Source organism: Molossus molossus, unplaced genomic scaffold, assembly GCF_014108415.1.
Source record: "Molossus molossus isolate mMolMol1 unplaced genomic scaffold, mMolMol1.p scaffold_m16_p_4, whole genome shotgun sequence".
NCBI lineage: Eukaryota > Metazoa > Chordata > Mammalia > Chiroptera > Molossidae > Molossus > Molossus molossus.
In genome coordinates this window covers 43,129,804-43,147,861 of record NW_023425377.1, presented here as the reverse complement: position 1 = coordinate 43,147,861, position 18,058 = coordinate 43,129,804, and the positions used below count along the sequence as shown (strand labels likewise).

General features: G+C 38.9%; 1 protein-coding gene across 4 annotated transcripts in view; it reads right to left on the bottom strand.

The window, feature by feature from the left end:
- Positions 1-6,838: 6,838 nt before the first annotated feature.
- Positions 6,839-18,058, bottom strand: part of ACSL6 (acyl-CoA synthetase long chain family member 6) — a 75,838-nt gene continuing 64,618 nt past the window's right edge. For 2 of the 4 annotated variants that reach the window (XM_036240816.1, XM_036240814.1), the window contains one exon: positions 6,839-7,562. In XM_036240816.1, coding sequence (XP_036096709.1) covers positions 7,425-7,562 — 138 coding nt within the window. In that variant the 3' untranslated portion in view covers positions 6,839-7,424. The remainder of the gene's footprint in view (positions 7,563-18,058) is intronic. The other 2 variants (XM_036240813.1, XM_036240812.1) reach the window with 1 other exon arrangement.

Here is an 18,058-nt window from a genome sequence, read left to right as displayed (position 1 = left end):
GAGAATTCCACAGGGGCACCCTTCCGAGTTCCTGGGGCTCAGCTCTTTTGCTCGGCTCAATTGGAGGAACATTGGAATGACCTCTTCTCTCTCCATACACCCAGGTTGAAACATCTGGCTGCATCTGATAAGAATATTGTGCACATAATAACCATCTTTTTTTTTAAAAAAAGACATTTCACAATATTCAAAAACGCCATTTGTAGAGTTGAAATTACAAAAACAGACTTTTCTGTGGTGCTCCAGTATTGTGTGTGACTATAAACACATATATAGCCATTGTATTTTTATATCACTGAATTTTTTATTTCAAATCTGATTATAGAAAGTCATTTATGACAATCGATTTAATATATAATTAACCCATTAAAATTTCTTCGGAAAGAATAGAGGGTAGTCATTCTTACCTGATTAGATACAGTGCTTTGAGTCATTGAATCAATACTAACTCAGCACCTTACTCTGTGTGAGGCATTGTGGTAGGTCCTGGGGATAGAGGGGAATTAGAAATAGTCCTTCAGTCAAGGATCTCATAGTTTTTTTTGCAGTATAAAGCAATGATCATATTTCGATATCCTTTCTTTAGTTATCCATAATATGCTGGCAGCCAGCCTCTAGTTATAAGCCAGGTCTCCAGGCTCCCCTCTCTCCCTCTCTTAAATGACCCCTGGGTCCTGGGATGCCCTAGGCCTAGAAATGGGAGAAACATTGAAAGAGGAATACACCTTAAAGCAAAGGCTAATCTGCCCTTTGGTGGCTCTATTCCCTAGAACTCTGTCTGACTTAAACTGAATTATATTCACTGAAGTGCCATCAAGTAAAGGTTTAAGGGAGTTAATGGATAGGGTTTCAAAACTGGAAATAGCCTTTGGTATGTTTTCTTGAGCCAAAAGGGTCCTTAAAGATGATCTGGTTGCCTGTCATTATGCAACTGAAGAAACCACAGCCTAGGGCCGCTCATTATGACAGATTGTTGGCATAGGTGGCACGGCTCACCTGGCATCTGGCATGTGCTTATCATGCTCCCATTCCTCCTAACACAAGGGATGGGGGAGCAAGGAAAGGAGCTTGCAGCCCTTGGTAGCAAGGGAAGGAGAAGGGACTACAGACAAACTTGGTTTGTTTACAATTTCACCTAGAGCCATCCTATAAAAGGGGAAGCAAATGTGTCACCTAAAAAAGGCTGAGGTAGGGCAGAGACATCTCAACTCAGTCCCCTCTCTATGTCCCCTCACTCCATGCCCAAATACACAAATGTCAATAGAAGCATTCAGTCATGAACGTTAAATTGAACTTCTGTGTTCCTGTTATCCTGTTCCCATATTTAGACTCCGAATTCTGCTATCAGTGTTTCATTTTAGTCATGTGATGTGTTTGATTAAGTTTGGGACAGTCATGGAAATACTAACTTCCATGGGGGAAAAAACTGTCAGTTTTTTAAAAGATTTCTGAAAAAAGCTTTTTTGAAAACAGCCATTTTGTGGGTTTAGGATTCCCTGGACCCAAGAGGAAATCTTTATGAATCGTGTGTGTGTGTGTGTGTGTGTGTGTGTGTGTGTTTTGATTGACCCACTGAGCAGCTTTGGTTGTGGTACCATCCACAGGCTTTAGGATCCAACTAAAAACCAGTTTATTTATGCTTAGTTGCCAAGAATAGGGGGGGAAAAAATCAGTGTTACATGAGATATACCTTGAGGCATTATAGTCTTAATGCTATGCAACAAATGAAAAATAAAAAAGGACAAGGGTATTTTCATTCAATACTTATCTTGAGTATCCACTATGGTCCAGACTTTCTGCACTGGGGCTACACACTCAAGCAACTCTCAGTGTGAGTGGGAGTGGGGCTGAGGGACAATCAACCAGTCAACCATGAGGCAAGCCTCTCAGAGAAAAGAATACTTGAGCCGAGTTTTGTTTTTTTTTATCCTCACTCGAGGATATTTTTCCATTTTTTTGTACAGATAGAGTGGGAGGGAGAGAGAGGAAGGGAGAGAGAGAGAGAGAGAAACATCGACGTGAAGGGACACATCAAGTGGCTGCCACCCGCACGACCAACCAGGGCCCGGGACAAACTGCAACCGAAGTACATGCCCTTAGCGGAAACCGAACCCGGGTCTCTCCGGACCGCAGGCCGACGCTCTAACCGCTGAGCCAAACTGGTCAGGGCTTGAGCTGAGTTTTAAGAGATGAATGGTAGGAGTACAGATTAAAGGAAAGGGAATTCTACAAAAAGGGTATGTGCCGCATTGGAGGCACAGAAAAACGTGGTGCTTTTAGGTCACTACAAAAAGTAATTGGAATGATTGGAGCCAAGGCTCCATGGGGGAAGGGCAGAAGAAGAGGTTCTGGGCCTTGTGTGCTGAACAAGGGAGTCTGAACTTTATTCTGGAAACTATGGGAAGTCATTGAAGGAATATTAAGCAGGAGAGTGGCATGACCAGATTTCCAATTTAGAAAGGTCACCGTGACTGAAATGTAGATGGTGAAATTTGAGGAAGCTGGGATAGAAACAGAACTAATTAAGAAAGCACTATATTTCAGATAAGAGATGAGAGTGGAGCCAATTACACTAAAAGCTGTGAGAATAGAGAGCAGTGGAGGCTAGCAAATATAGAGAAGGCAGAATCTTCATAATTTAGAATGGCAGATAGTACCATTTTAAGAAAGTGTACCTGTTAACTAAGACATTATGGAAATGTTGTTTATGACCAAATGTTGTTTATGGAAATGTTGTTTATGACCAAATGTTGTTTAGGGCCATCATGATGGAAAATTTGAATACAGTTCTTTGTTGTTTTTTTTTAGTGCCAAAACTTGGGAGTGAACCATATTTGTTCTTTTAAAAGTATAAAAGTGATTTAAATCCAGGACACATTTGGGAGCAGCAAATGTACAAAGCAAAACAGAGTCTCTTGGGGGACCATAAGGCTTTGAAGTTTGGGGAACCTTACAGAGGATGTGGAGTAGGCAGACTAGTGACATGGCTTGATACCATGTTTATCATAAGCAGTATAATTGATGATTATCAAATATACCAACATCATGGGATTATATGATATGAATATATAAAATAGTAATTATAAGCAATTTTGAGAAACAAAAAAATCTTTATTTACAAAAGTTTTCATAAATGCATTTTATATTTGATATGCATGCTATTATAACAAAGCAACTAAAATATAATTATAGTTAAGATCTTTTATGCATATTTAAAAAGTAATATTTTAATCTTTTTTAAAAATTGAAAGTAGAATAAGCAATTCTTCAAAAAATACTCATTTTTCCCCCATGCACTTGTTGCAATGACTTAATAAGGAACATTAAAATAACCAGTCAAATGAATGTTTGAAAGCAACTGTCACCTCATGAAAACCTTTTCAGTTTAGGACCAGGTTTAGAAATGCTTTTATTCCAGGTATTATATATTGCCTCTGGGCGATAACCATTCATGTAGTCTAACTGAAGTCTCTCATATGGGGTTCTGTCCTCACTTGAATGCTAACCCCATTCTTACTGCAGTTAATTGTAGAGTCACAGAAAGGACTGTGCAGCATACTTGAGAGAAAATTCAGACTACCAGGATCGTTTTGTCTTTTCATGTATACGCTTTCTTAAAATAGAAACAAGCAAGAAAATGCAGCAACTTAGCTCAACATATATAGTTTGTCAATTTTATATATGATTATTCATTTTTTTCCTGAGATAATTAAGCAAGTTTGTAAGTAGTCTGTTGTCATGCAAAAATACATTTTTCCATTCTTTACATTCATTTTGTAGTATTTGTATTCTAAATAACTATATCACATTTGTGCTTTATACACTTATAAAATAAAAAATAATTCATTTTCTTTACTGCAGAAAAATAAGATTATTGGTTCTTCAGTGGGTAATACAAGCAAGTTAAGTGCCAACTTCAAGTTGCTAAAACATCACCTGCCTATAAAAATAGTAATGGGCCCTCTCTGTGTGGCTCAATAATTAGAGCATCAACCCTTACACCAAAGGGTCACGGGTTCGATTCCCGGTCACCAACCCCAGTTGGGGCATGTGCAGGAGGCAACCAATTGATGTAATCGATGTGTCTCTGTCATATCAATGTTTCCCTCTCTCTTTCCCCTCCCTCCTTTACCCTCCATTACACTCTTTCTAAAAATCAATGGAAAAAATATCCTCAGTGAGGATTAACAACAAAAAAAATTGCAATGTAAAGTTCTATTTTTTCTCACGCTTGCAGTTTTACCTCAATTAGGAATGCAACATTGACTTGCTCATGTGAGGGAGACATGGTATATTCATTCCTTGGACTCCTGAGTTTGTGAGTTCCTAATAGTTGCAACCAGGCCTACACACCACACCTGGTCAGAATTTCCTCTCTCACCTGGGGGCAATCACAGTATAATGTATAATACAGAGATGTCTTTTATTGCAAAGTAAAAAAAAAAAGTATATTCTATTTAAAAATATACACAAGATTAGTTTGTAAAATATGAGAATTACTAACACATTTGAATGAGAAACAGATAAAAGGCCAAGTGTTTAAGAACATATTTATGCTTAAGGAATTCATCTCTGTTACACCTCTAGACTTCAGTTGGATCTGACATCCACTATGAAGGTGAACGTCTTAAGTACATAGTCTTTTTCTATATTGGTTAAAGAGAAGTACAAACTTTTCCCCCTAAATAAAGTTGGGAAATCTGAAGCAAGAAGGTGTTTTTCCATTAATACATACTGTTTTGTTTCTCCTTTATTAAAAAAATTCAGTGGAGTTAAACAGAGGAATAGATAAATATACATGCAATATATTTAGGACCCACTATTCACTTTCCTCAGCACATCTGCAGTAACTTATTTATTGGCCCAAGTGTGATGATTTCACACATATCAGGAAGGTTGGTGGAAACGTTAAGATCTTCAAAATAAGAAAAAGAAGAAATCTTAAGCTGTCCATATTAAACCATATCTAACTACTACGAGGTATAAATAGAATAAAAATAAGTTTCAAATTATTTGATTTTTATAACATTTTCAAAATCTTTTTGGAAACAAAGCCAACTACACAATTAAGTTGAATGGAAGGACAATGGGAAACAGCTTAATTTTCTTTTTTTTCCTTTCATTGATTTTTAGAGAGAGAGGAAGGGAGAGGGAGAGAGAGATAGAAACATCTATAAGAGAGAACATCGATTGACTGCCTCCTGCATGCCCCCCCACTGGGGATTTGGTCCACAACCTGGGCATGTACCCTGACCGAGAATCGAACTGGTGACCTCTTGGTGCATGGGTCAATGCTCAAACCACTGAGCCACACTGGCCGGGCAACAACTTCATTTTCTTCAAGATGTGAAGCTACTTGCCTTTTAAATTCAGGTAATGATTTTCCCTTTTAATTAGCCAAATATATATTAAATATAAAAAATTAATGTTATATAGGTGGCCTTGGGCATTTTCTAGTATTTGTTTATTCAGAAATGCCTTTAAAAAATGATGTGCAAAGAACTAGCACAATTATGAAAAGTCAGATTTGTAAGTGCAAGTAGTGGTTATGCAAAAAGAATATGCCAAAGGAATGAATATATATATATATATATATATATATATATATATATATATATATTTGGATAAATACATCCGATGAAGCTGTGGTCCACTTTTGCCAAGACTAAACTGTAAGTGTAGAATTACTGATGCACACTCATCCAGAAGGCCTGTGTAATTAATGCAGCTTTTAACTTACAGTTTGGATTTGCTCCAGGGGAAAGGGCTTCTGGACTGTGAACTCTGCCCCCATCTCTGCTTTCAGAGTTCTGTCTCTAAAGAAAACATTTTTGCCCTGGCTGGGTTGCTCAGCTGATTAGGGCATCATCTCAATATGCCAAGATTAAGGGTTCCGTCCCCCAGTCAGGGTGCATACAAGAAGCAACAATGAAGGTATGAATAAGTGGAAAACAAATTAATGTTTCTCTTGCTCTCTCCCTTCCTCTCTCTAAAATCAAGAAAATAAAACACTTTCCTAGGGATATTTCCCTCTGAAGATTGAGAGTCTGTGGCTTTGTCTTTAATTGCTGTTCAAGCTGGGCTTTAATTGCATGATAATTGTTGACACTCAGGTGCAAGAAATGTCTAAATACATAATGCAAGAGAGGACGTTTTTGTGGTTGACCTTAGAAGCATTTCAGATTTTATGAAAGGAATTACGCCCACCCTAAGGAGATGTTTATCTATAGTGACTTAAAAGTTTTCCAGGGGTAATTTGAAGAGGTTCTTCCAAATTATGTTGTGGAAAAATTACTTTCTTTGGAAATAACATTCCTTCCTCTTAATATCGTGCCTTGATTGTCTTACTGAAAGAAACTGAAATTATTCAGAATTGTAGACATTTTGGGTTTCCCAGGCCTGGCATGGACATATTGAGAATGGAAGACTGGAAGAACCTAGCAAAGAACATAGGTACAGCCCTGGTCGGTTTGGAGCGGTTGAAGCGTTGGACTGTGGACCAGAGAGACCGGGGTTCAGTTCCCACTAGGGGCACATATCAAAAAAAAACCCCAAAAACATAGGTACATTAATTACTGCCCACCCTGAGAAATAATTCTGGATTTCTTTTCCCAAGTCTTCCCCAAAGGTCCATTCATTGTAGTCAACAGACAGCTTTTAGAATTCATGTGGTAAGATGTCCAAGAATATACACATACTATTCTTGAAGTAGTTTATACATTACATTTTTTCCTAAGTAGTTACTGAATATTTTAATGAGCTTATAAATGAGAAAATGTATGAAAGGTTTTTGTAACATGTTATATAAATATAACATTTGTTTTAAGAATATCTGAATTTGCATTTTTCATGAATAAACATAAAAATTAGAGAGAAAACTTTTTTCACATCAACAATGATAGTCATGTTTGAAGAATCTGAAGTTATACAGAATGTGAGTTATCACGTTTTAGCATTATTCTATACACCTAGTTTTAATTTTTAAGTCTGATTTAATTATGATTTTGACAATCAATTATTAAATGAGGTAGTCCACATTACCTAGATATTTGTTGTATCTGGTTTCTATTCCATAATTAAGTACAATATATCAGTTATGTTTTTCCTTTATGTTTAATAGGAGTACTGTGAACATTGAGAATATCTTTCTTTTAGTGATACACAGTTCTTGGGAAAAGTCTTGATTTTTACATTGCCATTTGCAATATTTTTAGCAGCTTGCTACAATATCATTTTAATAAATGTGAAGTGTACTTGGTGGTGATAGAGGAAATACTGTTAAAGACCTCTTGGGACAGGAAAAGGCTCGGTCATAACGTCACGTGCTTATTCATTTTCAGCTGATCATTCTGACTCATTACTTTCAAGAATAACTAAAATATTGCTACACAGTCCATTGTTCTGAGAAGAACTTCCCTTGAACTTCACATGGAGATTGAGTAAAGCTCTTCTATTTGTTTTTTGAAGTACTCTCTCAGCTCAGGTCTTTTAGCCTTTAGTGTTGGTGTCAGCAAGCCATTTTGAACTGAGAACATGTCAGAGTGGATGTGAATGGCTTTAACCTAAAAACCAAATGCAGAATACATCTTTATCAGGAGTATAACACAGCATTTATAGCATACATGATAAAAGTAAACAGACATATGGGAATAGATATATTGATATAAAAATACTATGCCTATTTAAAAGTCAAAATTATGTTAATAACATTTCAGCCTATTTGACATATCTGAAAACTGCCTTCTTTTCCTTCTCAGACCTTCATTAGCCAGTCTACAGAAATGAATTGATTGCTTACTCTGTGCCAGGAATTGAGGACACAAAGTGGAATCATGAGTGCTTCTGCCCTCAGAGAGTGCACATTCACATCCAGTAGAGGAGACACACTGGGCTACCATTAGACAAACTGCTATGCACAGGATGAAGGGCACCTAACTCAGTTATGGCAGGGGAGAGGGAGGAGCAGTCAGGGAAGCCTTCCTAAGTCAGATGAGTGTTAAAGAATGAGTAACAGCCAGCAAAGGAGAAGAAGTGGGTGGAAAAGGGCTTTCAAGGCAGAGGCAACCCAAAGAACAAAACTATGAAAGTGAGAAATGGCTGAGTATTAGAAAAGAAATCCAAGTGGTTTCTTATAGTTATAAAATAGGAGGTAGAGGGGGTGAGAGAGAAAGCTGAAGTAGTAGATGGGACAGTTTATACAGGAGCTCAAACTTTATGTTGAAGACAATAGAGAGGGACTGAAGGTTTTTATACAGGGCAAAGACATGGCTGAATACATATTTTAGAAAGGTCTCTCTGAGAGAAATGTGAAAGTGGTTTTTAGGAATAGTAAGATTGGAAACAGGGAAACCAATCAGAAGTATCTGGCCAATCCATGGGAGAGAAGATAAGTTCCTACACTTAGAGAAGTGGCAGAGCCCTGGCCAGTTTGGCTCAGCAGTTAGAGTGTTGGCCTGAGGACCGAAAGGTCACAGGTTCGATCCCTGGTCAAGGCATGTACTTGGGTTGCAGGTTCAATTCTCAGCTCTGGTCAGGATTGCGCAGGAGGCAACCAATTGATGTGTCTCTCTCACATCAATGTTTCTCTTTCCCTCCTTTCCAGTTTATCTAAAAATTAATGGAAAAATATCCTTGGGTGAGGATAAACAAACGAACAAAAAAATAGAGTGGCAGAGGCAGAGATAAGCAATTCTAAGAACAATTCAGAGATAAACTGGAAAAATGTAGTAAAGAGGGAGACAGTCTCAAGGACTCCCAGGTTCTGGCTTGGATGGCTGCATAGATGATGGTGCCACTTATAGTAGGAATATAAAGTCTGGGGAGGGACATGATGAGTCTATGTTTAAAAAAAAAGTTTTGCCATAGAATTTTATCACATCTATTAGAAGAAGGCACAGAGGGATCAGACTTGGTGTTTACATTGTCTGTTTCTGTAAGCCATATCCTCATACAAAGTCTCTTTGCAAGGCTGAATGTAAGACCAAAGAAATAGATGAACTGATCTAGAAGGGTCTGGGTAGGCTCCTCCCCAGTGGGGCTCCAGCTGAAAGAGTCACTGTCAATTCTATGAGAATGTTATAATCTGTACTTGGGCTGAATCCTGGAACAACACTATATCTCTAAGAAAATGTATCCCGACTGAAAATTGAATCTGAATTCCATGATTTTGTTGATAACAGATTCATATCATTAAATAGCAAACAGGGTTATGAATTTCTATAATACAGACTTTTAAAAATTAATTCAAAATATATGTGTTAAATACACATATACATTCATTTTTTTGTTTTGTATAATTGATATTTATTGAGAAACTACTGTGTGTCAGACATTGTGTTAGGCATTATGGAGACAAAGAAGAACAGACACAGTCCATGCCCACGTGGACCTTACCATCTAATGAGAGATGCTGCAGTGTAATACTGCTGCTATAGGGACAAGCACAGAGAGCATCACCTTTGGCAGGCAGTCAGTTGCTTTCCCAGTATTTCTGTGCTAATCAAACCCTGATTTGGTTGGGACCCAAACAGTCTATGTTAATCATGATGTTCCTTTCCCCTGATTTCCCAGCATCCTTTGCAGCTAGGGAGTAGCCTTGAGATTCATTTTTGGCTAATAATAAGGAAAAGTTTTGCTTTCCTAATAAAAGGTTCAAAGATCGTTATCTTCAACCACTTTCTTTTTTCCCTTCCTTGAATATCAACAATATCCAAAGCTGAAGCAGCCACCTTGTGACCATTAGGTGACAAGCCAACACACTAAGAATGGAGAATAGAAAGACAGGAAGAGCCTAGGTCTTTGAGGACCTGTACATACTTGGATGGCCTATCTTTGGACTTCTTATGTGAGAAGAAAACACAGAAACACAGCCAGTGTGTTTAAGACATTGTGGGTTTTCTGTTAGAGCTGAATGAACTTTTGATAGAGCACTTAGCTCAGGCTTGGGCAGGATTCATTGAAAAGGGATGCCCGAGTTGAACTCTGAAGGATAAGTAGGCTTCAGCCAGATGAAGCTACCAAGGAGAAGGGGAGTAGTTGCTGCTATATGGTCTGAGGAGAAGGAGGGTGCACTAGGCAGAGGCAACATGTGCCAAAGCACATTTGAGGCATTACCAGTGTAGGCTGAAGCACATAGTCCAGATGAAGAAGAAAGATGGGGCTGGAGAGATAGACTGAATTATAAAGGGCTAATATGCCAAGGTAGGGAATTTGGAAATAATTCTTTAAATAATTTTTAAGCTAAGCAGTGAAAGAAAGAACCAAAATGGCTCTTTAGATGGATTAATGTGTTATAAGTGGATTGAAGTGAGGTAAAAGTGGAAGCTGGAAGACCAGCCAAGAGGCAATCACTATAGTGATTTGGGTTATAAAGTTGGCTGTGGAGACGGAAATAGATTTCAAGGATAGAAGGACAGGACTTAACATTGGTTTAAGTAAGTGGTAAAGAAAGAGAGATTTATGCTTGAGCAGAAAAACTGGGGGAGCAGAAAGAGTCTTTAGTGGTAGGAAGATCAAGTATTCATGTAAAATTTGAAATGCTTCTGAGACACCAAGTAGTCTTTGGACATTGGACATATAAGTATTAGTATTAGTATTAATATTTGTATTAGTATTCATATTCGTATTCGTATTTGTATTCATATTAGTATGTAGGACAGAGCTAGGCTTGAGACACTGGAGGAGTGATTTGAGAAGAAAGGAACTGGAATGTGGGTTACAAAAGCCAGGGGAACAAGTGAGAGAGGTCACTACTTCATTTGCTATTGTTGTATTGGAACTGTTAATAAAATCAATGGACAGCCCTGGCCGGTTTGGCTCAATGGTTGGAGCGTCAACCTATGGACTAGAGAGTCCTGGGTTCAGTTCCCGCTAGGGGCACATACCAAAAAATAAATAAACATAAAGTCAATGGACACAATTAGGAAATGTTACTTCAAAAATCAATGTGTATACCACCTCATACCCATTAGGATGGCTGTCATACAAAACCAGAAAATAAAAAGTATTGGTGAAGAGAGAGAAATTGGAACCCTTGTCACTGTTGGTGGGAATGTAAAAGGGTGCAGCCACTGTGAAAAACAGTATGGCAGTTCCTCAAGAAATTAAAAATAGAATTACCATATGATCCAAGTAATTCTATTTCTGGGGATACCCCAGAAATGGAACTGAAAGAAGGGTTTCCAAAAGATAATTGTACAGTCTGGCCGATGTGACTCAGTGGCTGACGCTGACCCATGTACCAAGAGGTTGCCGATTTGATTCCTGGTCAGGGCACATGCCCATGTTGTGGGTCCAATCCCCAGTGGGGGCATGCAGGAGGCGGCCAGTTGATGTTCTCTCTCTTTGATGTTTCTGTCTCTCCCTCTCACTTCCTCTCTCTCTGAAATCAAAGAAAGGAAGGAAAATAAAAAGATAATTGTACAGCCATGTTCACAGCAGCATTAGTCACAATAGCTAAAAGGTGGAAGCAACCTAGATGTCCATCAGTGAATGAATGGATAAGCAAAATGTGGTGTATACATACAGTGGAACATTATTCACTTTAAAGAGGAAGGAAATTCTGACATATGCCACAACATGGATGAAACTTGAGGACATTGTGCTAAGTGAAATAAGCAAGTTACAAAAAGACAAATACTATATGATTCCACTTATATGAAGTACTTAGAGTAGTCAAAGTTATAGAGACAGAAAGTAAAATGGTGGTTGCCAGGGGCTGGGAAGAGGAGGATAGAATTGGGAGTTACTGTTTTTTTTTTAATCCTCACCAGAGAACAATTTTGCATTTATCTTCAGATAGAGCGGGAGGGAGAGAGGGAGGAAGAGATGTGAGAGAGACACATCAAGTGGCCGCCACCCACACGACCCCAACTGGGGCCGGGGACAAACTGCAACTGAGGTACGTGCCCTTAGCAGGAACCGAACCCAGGACGCTCTGGTCCACGGGCCCATGCTCCTACCACTGAGCCAAACTGGCTAGGGCAAGGGAGTTATTGTTCAATGACATTACAGAGTTTCCGTTTTACAAGATGAAAAGAATTGTGGAGATGGATGGTGGTGATGATTGTACAATATTACAAATGTATCTAATACCACTCAACTGTACACTTAAAAATGGGTTAAGATGATAAATTTCATGTTATGTATATTTTTCCACAATAAAAAAAAATTGGAAAAAAATCAATGTATGCAAATAGTTGCAAAAATTCAATGTCACTGATAGTTTTCAAAATTTCTGATGCTAACACTCTGGTGCCCTGTCAGGCAGGTATCTTGAAATGGCAAAGAATTCTTTGCTGAGAAAACTCTCCCTTACATTCACCGATTTTACAAAGAATACCTCTCAAACAGTTATACTTCCAACTTCTTAAAAAGGTTTAGTTTTTGACAAATTCTGGCCTTTTTATTTTAATTTTATTTATTTTTTGTTACTCCTTGTCTGAGGATATTTTCCCATTGATTTTTAGATATAGTGGAAGGGAGGGAGGGACAGAGAGAGAAAAAACCATTGATGTGAGAGAGACACATCAATTGGTAGCCTCCTGCATAGCCCTGGGGGCTGAGGATCTAACCTGCAAGCCAGTTATGTGCCCTTGACCAGGAATCAAACCTGCGACCCTTCGGTCCTCAGGCCAATGCTCTAACTGCCAAACCAGCCAGGGCAAATTCTGACTTTTTAAAACCCACGCTTGTCATTTAAAAATGTAAAAGTTTTCAAATGAGTACAGCATTCATAAATCAGATTCTTTGTGTCTTAGAAATTTGTTCAAATGAAGGATTAACTTTTTATAAAAAAAAAAATAACATTTTAAGGGATTCATGGTGGGGGAGAAGAGGAGGGGCCTTTAGGCTAAAATGAGAGCTAACATTATAGGTAGCTGCCTCAACTTTATTTCACATGGAGAAGTGATTTCTACTTGGATATCCAATAAATTGCTGGAAATCTGGGCTAAAAGGAGCTATTATCAAATGTTTCGAAATTAGTTAAGGTTCTTGTAAGAAGTGTTTTGTTGGAAAACCCAGTGTTCTTGATATTCAAAGAAGCAAGAGGTTGATAGGGAATAGAGCTGCCATTTTCTATACTCTCTAGAATAGACCTTTTTTCTTAATTTGTTTTTATCAAACATGAACTATCCTAGGGTACCCAACATTCACTGGAAACAGGTCCCAAGGCAGACATTTTCAGAATATAGTGCACTGAGAACTAGGGGTTCTGAAGAGGCTACTGCTGGGGGTGGTGCGGAGGCTGGGTGTAGATAGGTAGGGATAGAATGAAGTGGGCAAGAGACAGAGGTGTGTGGAGGTGGGGTGGAGGAGAGATAAGATGAGATGGTTGGCTTGGAGAGGGGTGGAAGAGAGGCTCTGGCTCAAGCCCTGAACTCCCTGGAACTATACCGCTCTTATGTTTTGTTTAAGTTCGACTATCATAAATGATGTCATCTAAGTTCTGCTACTTAAACAAATTGACAACAAAACTTGATAACTGAAGGAAAACATGCACACAGTCTAGATGCAGTAATTTAACTTCATAACTTGTGCTCAACTGTCATAAAATGAAAAATTGAAAAACTGACATGTCCTTAACTTAAAAATAAGTTTTCTGATAGAAACAGTGTTACATAAAGACTCTTGGTAGAGGCAAACCAGCTATCCACCTTCTTTTGTAAATGAAATTAATTATATAATTTTAAAAGGAGATGCAAATGCCAAGATATAATTTCTACAGTGTCCCTGCAACGTGGGGTCCAGCTCCTCTGCATTCCCAACAGCATGTGGAGAACACTATGTAATTGGGACAAGAGTCTGTGTTCAGTACAAGCATGGGGGTGAGCACCTTTGACAGTCCAATAGTGACAAACAGAAGCTAAAAACAATACAATTCAGCCCTGGCTAGTGTGGCTCAGCAGTTGGAGCATTGGCCCGCATACTGAAGGGTCATGGGTTTGACTCCCGGTCAGGGGCCTGTGCCTGGGTTGCAGGATCACTACTCGCTGGCCCTGGTTGGGATGCGTGCGGGAGGCTGCTAAGTCTATGTCTTTCTCACAGCCATGTTTCTCACTCTCACATCCATGTTCCTCGCTCTCTCACATCCATGTTTCAATCTCTCTCTCTCCCCCTCTCCCTCCCTCCCATTCTCTTTAAAAATCAATAGAAAAAATATCCTTAGGTGAGGATTAACCAAAAAAAAGAAAGAAAGAAAAAAAAATCCAGGGAAGTTGAATTTCATAGGTAGACCTACATAATGCTATTTATTTTATTTTTTATCCTCACCCGAAGACACCTTTCCATTTTTTATTCAGATAGAGCAGGAGGGAAAGAGAGAGAGAGAGAAACATCAACGCGAAAGGGACACATCAAGTGGCCACCACCCACACGACCCAGCCAGGGCTGGGGACAAACTGCAGCCGAGGTACATGCCCTTAGTGGGAACTGAACCCGGGTCTCTGTGAACCACAGGTCAGCGCTCTAACTGCTGAGCCAAACCGGCCAGGGCTACATAATGCTATTTAGATGGTAAGTAGAAGGTGAAAGAAAACATTGTGATCTTAGGAAGAAAGGACTGCACACACAGGTAGATTCTGAATATCTGTCAAACCATCTACCTGCAGCAAATCTAGAGGGATGATGGGGACATCTGCAGTTCAAGATGACTCTCTACAAACAGGCTCTGTGTGAGTATCATTAAATACAGGCAGCTAAGCAATATGGCGCTCAGCTCACCTCTCAGGCCCTTAGTGAGTGGATCAGAGGGGCACTGCTGCCAGTTGCCAGCCCCTGCTCCAGTCTGACCTACAGCCCAGGGTCTATGTAAATTCTTCCATGAAAACACCTATATAAACTGTTCCAGTAACTAAGTCTAGTCAGCAAATTGGAAAAAGATGGGTCAAACCAGTTGTTTAACTAACACTGACCTTAACTGTGGATCATAAGCCTATAGTTTTTAAAGAAGTAAACCAATGATAAAAACCAATTTTCATTTTTTATAAATAGTTATATATTTTCTAATACAACTAAACTGTCAAATGTAAAAAAAATGAGTGAGAATAATCTCCCTTTATGCCTAATACAACATGAAACTCGTTTTCCAACTTGTAATAAGCAAATATTTTGTGAGGAAAGAAATGAGATACTTATAACTGTTAGTTTTCATCCTGAAACTACGCTCTTGTCACTGAAAAGTGGTTCTACAGGTTTTTTTAAAATTTAGAAATAATGTATATTTAAATATTGTATTGAAATAAAATACCTGAAAAATGTCAAGTTATGCCAACTCATTAAAGCACAGAACTAATTATAATTTGAAGAAACATAGTATTTAAAATTTTTCAATAGTTATAATGAAATACTTTTAACGTACACTATTGCTTGTAGATAATAAACAGAGTGATTAGGACAAAAGAATAAAGTAGAAAAAAACATTTAATTAGAAAAATGTTCAATTCATTGCTAATTTAAAGGCATATTGATTAGGTAAGTATTCATTTCAATACAGAAAGTACAATAAAATATTTTTAATAGGGCTTCCCAGTCAGAATTTGAAAAATCTATCAAGTGTCAAAGTTCACTTTGTATTGCCTATGCAAACTAATACAGCATATATAAGTCAAGAATATGGTTAAACCACAGTGAGGTATGCTCAAATACTTCCCAGGTACCTTCATTTAAAATTAATGATAGTTATTTTAAATGCTTCCTATCTACTTATTAAAATATATCTTCCAAAGATCTCCATAAATTAATAATGGTTGGCTTAGTTCTAGCAATTGTCTGTTTCTGGAAGTTAAATTGCATTAATTTTTTATCTAATTCAAAGTTTAATTCATATCAACTCAGTCTGAACTCTTTTTTTTATCCTCACCCGAGGACATTTTTTCATTTTTTTGTTCATATAGAGTGGGAGGGAGAGAGAGAGAGAAAGAGAGAAACATCGACATGTAAGGGACACATCAAGTGGTTGCCACCCGCACAACCCAACCAGGGCGGGGGACAAACTGCAGCCGAGGTACATGCCCTTAGTGGGAACCGAACCCGGGTCTCTCTGGACCGCAGGCCGATGCTCTAACTGCTGAGCCAAACAGGCCAGGGCTCAGTCTGAACTCTTAAAGTTTTTGTTGAATAATTTAAGCCTTGGACTTGGATTCTATTTGTGTGTGTGTATTTCTTCAAAAGTTAGTGTTAAGCCTTAATTGATCATTCATAGTTGAGGAAACGGGGAAAGGACAGGCTGATGATGGATTATGGATTAATTCAATTTCTGTTGAATTTTGTAACAACATTGGGGATCCCCTCAGGCACAAGGCCTGGTATTTACTCTCCTGTGCTCAGCTGAGGGCACACATTGGCAGTGGTGGGAGGATGCCACAGACCAACAAAGAGTGACAGACTTGGCAATAATACTCAGGCAGGCCTTTCAGATGCCTTTTCTGTATTTGACATTACCATGGTGAGGGCAGATTATTAGAGCAGTAACTCTGCTGAAGGTTTACGGAAGTCAAGAACACCTCTCTTCTCAGTGAAACCTCTAACTTGCACAATGGTTAACCTGGAAACATAGCCAAAGGTACCTTTTATGCTTAATCTTAAAAGGTGGTAGTGTTTTCCAGGAAGAGGTATCTAGATGTTATGATTCTCCACATGCCTTGGGGCAGGTCACACATCCCAAACCCAGAAGGGGGTGTGCAGGCCTTAGGAATCACAGGACCTAATGAGATTACTAAACCTGTCCCCAGGCCTCTTGCATCCCTAGTGTCCTTAGAGCCAGCCATTTAGATCAGCACTTGGGCTCAGAGAAGCCAGGTCTCAGACCACCCATCTGTGTGGGCCCTGCTCTACATGATCATATGATCTGTTCAACAGCTTCCTAATGGAAGAGCAATGAAATCAGTTCTACCAAATTTAGAAATTTAAGTAATTATTATGCTAGAATCGACCTTTCATTCAGAAAGATAAGGATAACTTGCTGAGTGCCTCAGATTTTATAATTTTTATGACGATTTATTCATCCAGATCTATTTGCCCTAAAACATGATGTCAGATGAGAGTAACACAGTGTTTCTCAAACTATGTTAATGTAAAGATCTATTTCAAAAGAAAAACAATTCTCTCAGACCCTGAAACTATGTTTAGATTTCCTCAGTTTGAAACTTAAAAAAATTAGTCCCGGCCAGTTTGGCTCAGCAGTTAGAGCATTGGCCGGTGGACCAGAGAGTCCTGGGTTTGGTTCCTGCTAAGGGCACATACCTCGGTTGCAGTTTGTCCCTGGCCCCGGCTGGGGTCATGTGGGTGGCAACCACTCAGTGTGTCGCTCTCATATCGACATTTCTCTCTCTCTCTTCCTCCCTCTCCCTCTCCCACTCTATCTGAGGATAAATGTAAAAAAAAAAAATGTCCTTGGGTGAGGATAAAAAAAAAAATTAGTCTCGCCCTAGCCAGATTGGCTCAGCAGTTAGAGTGTTGAACCCATGGATCAAAATGTCATTGGGTTCAATTCTAGCAAAGAGCATGTACCTGGGTTGCAGGTTTGATCCCCAGTCGGGGTTGTGTAGGAGGCAACCAATCCATGTGTCTCTCTCATATTGATGTGTCTTTCTCTCTCTCTCTCTCTCTCTCTCTCTCTCTCTCTCTCTCTCTCTCCCTCTCCCCCTCCCTCCTCCCTCCCTCCCTCCCTCCCTCCCTCCCTCCCTCCCTCCCTCCCTCCCTCCCTTCCTTCCTTCCTTCCTTCCTTCCTTCCTTCCTTCCTTCCTTCCTTCCTTTCACTCTATCTAAAATCAATGGAGAAAAAAATATATCCTCGGGTGAGGGATGAGGATTAATAAAACAAAAAAATTAGTCTTAAAGTAATGGAAATGTTTTTTAATTGCAAGTAATTGCTCTAAGAGTTTTATATTTAAAACTGGTTTTAAAAATGTTTTTAGGTTATCATCAAAATGAACATACAAAATTTAAAATTCTCATAAACCTTACAGATCCCTAATACTATATTTGGGATAGTACTGACACTCTCTGGGAGCATGCCAATCACCACCTCTCATCTGGCAAATAAGTACTGGGTATGCCC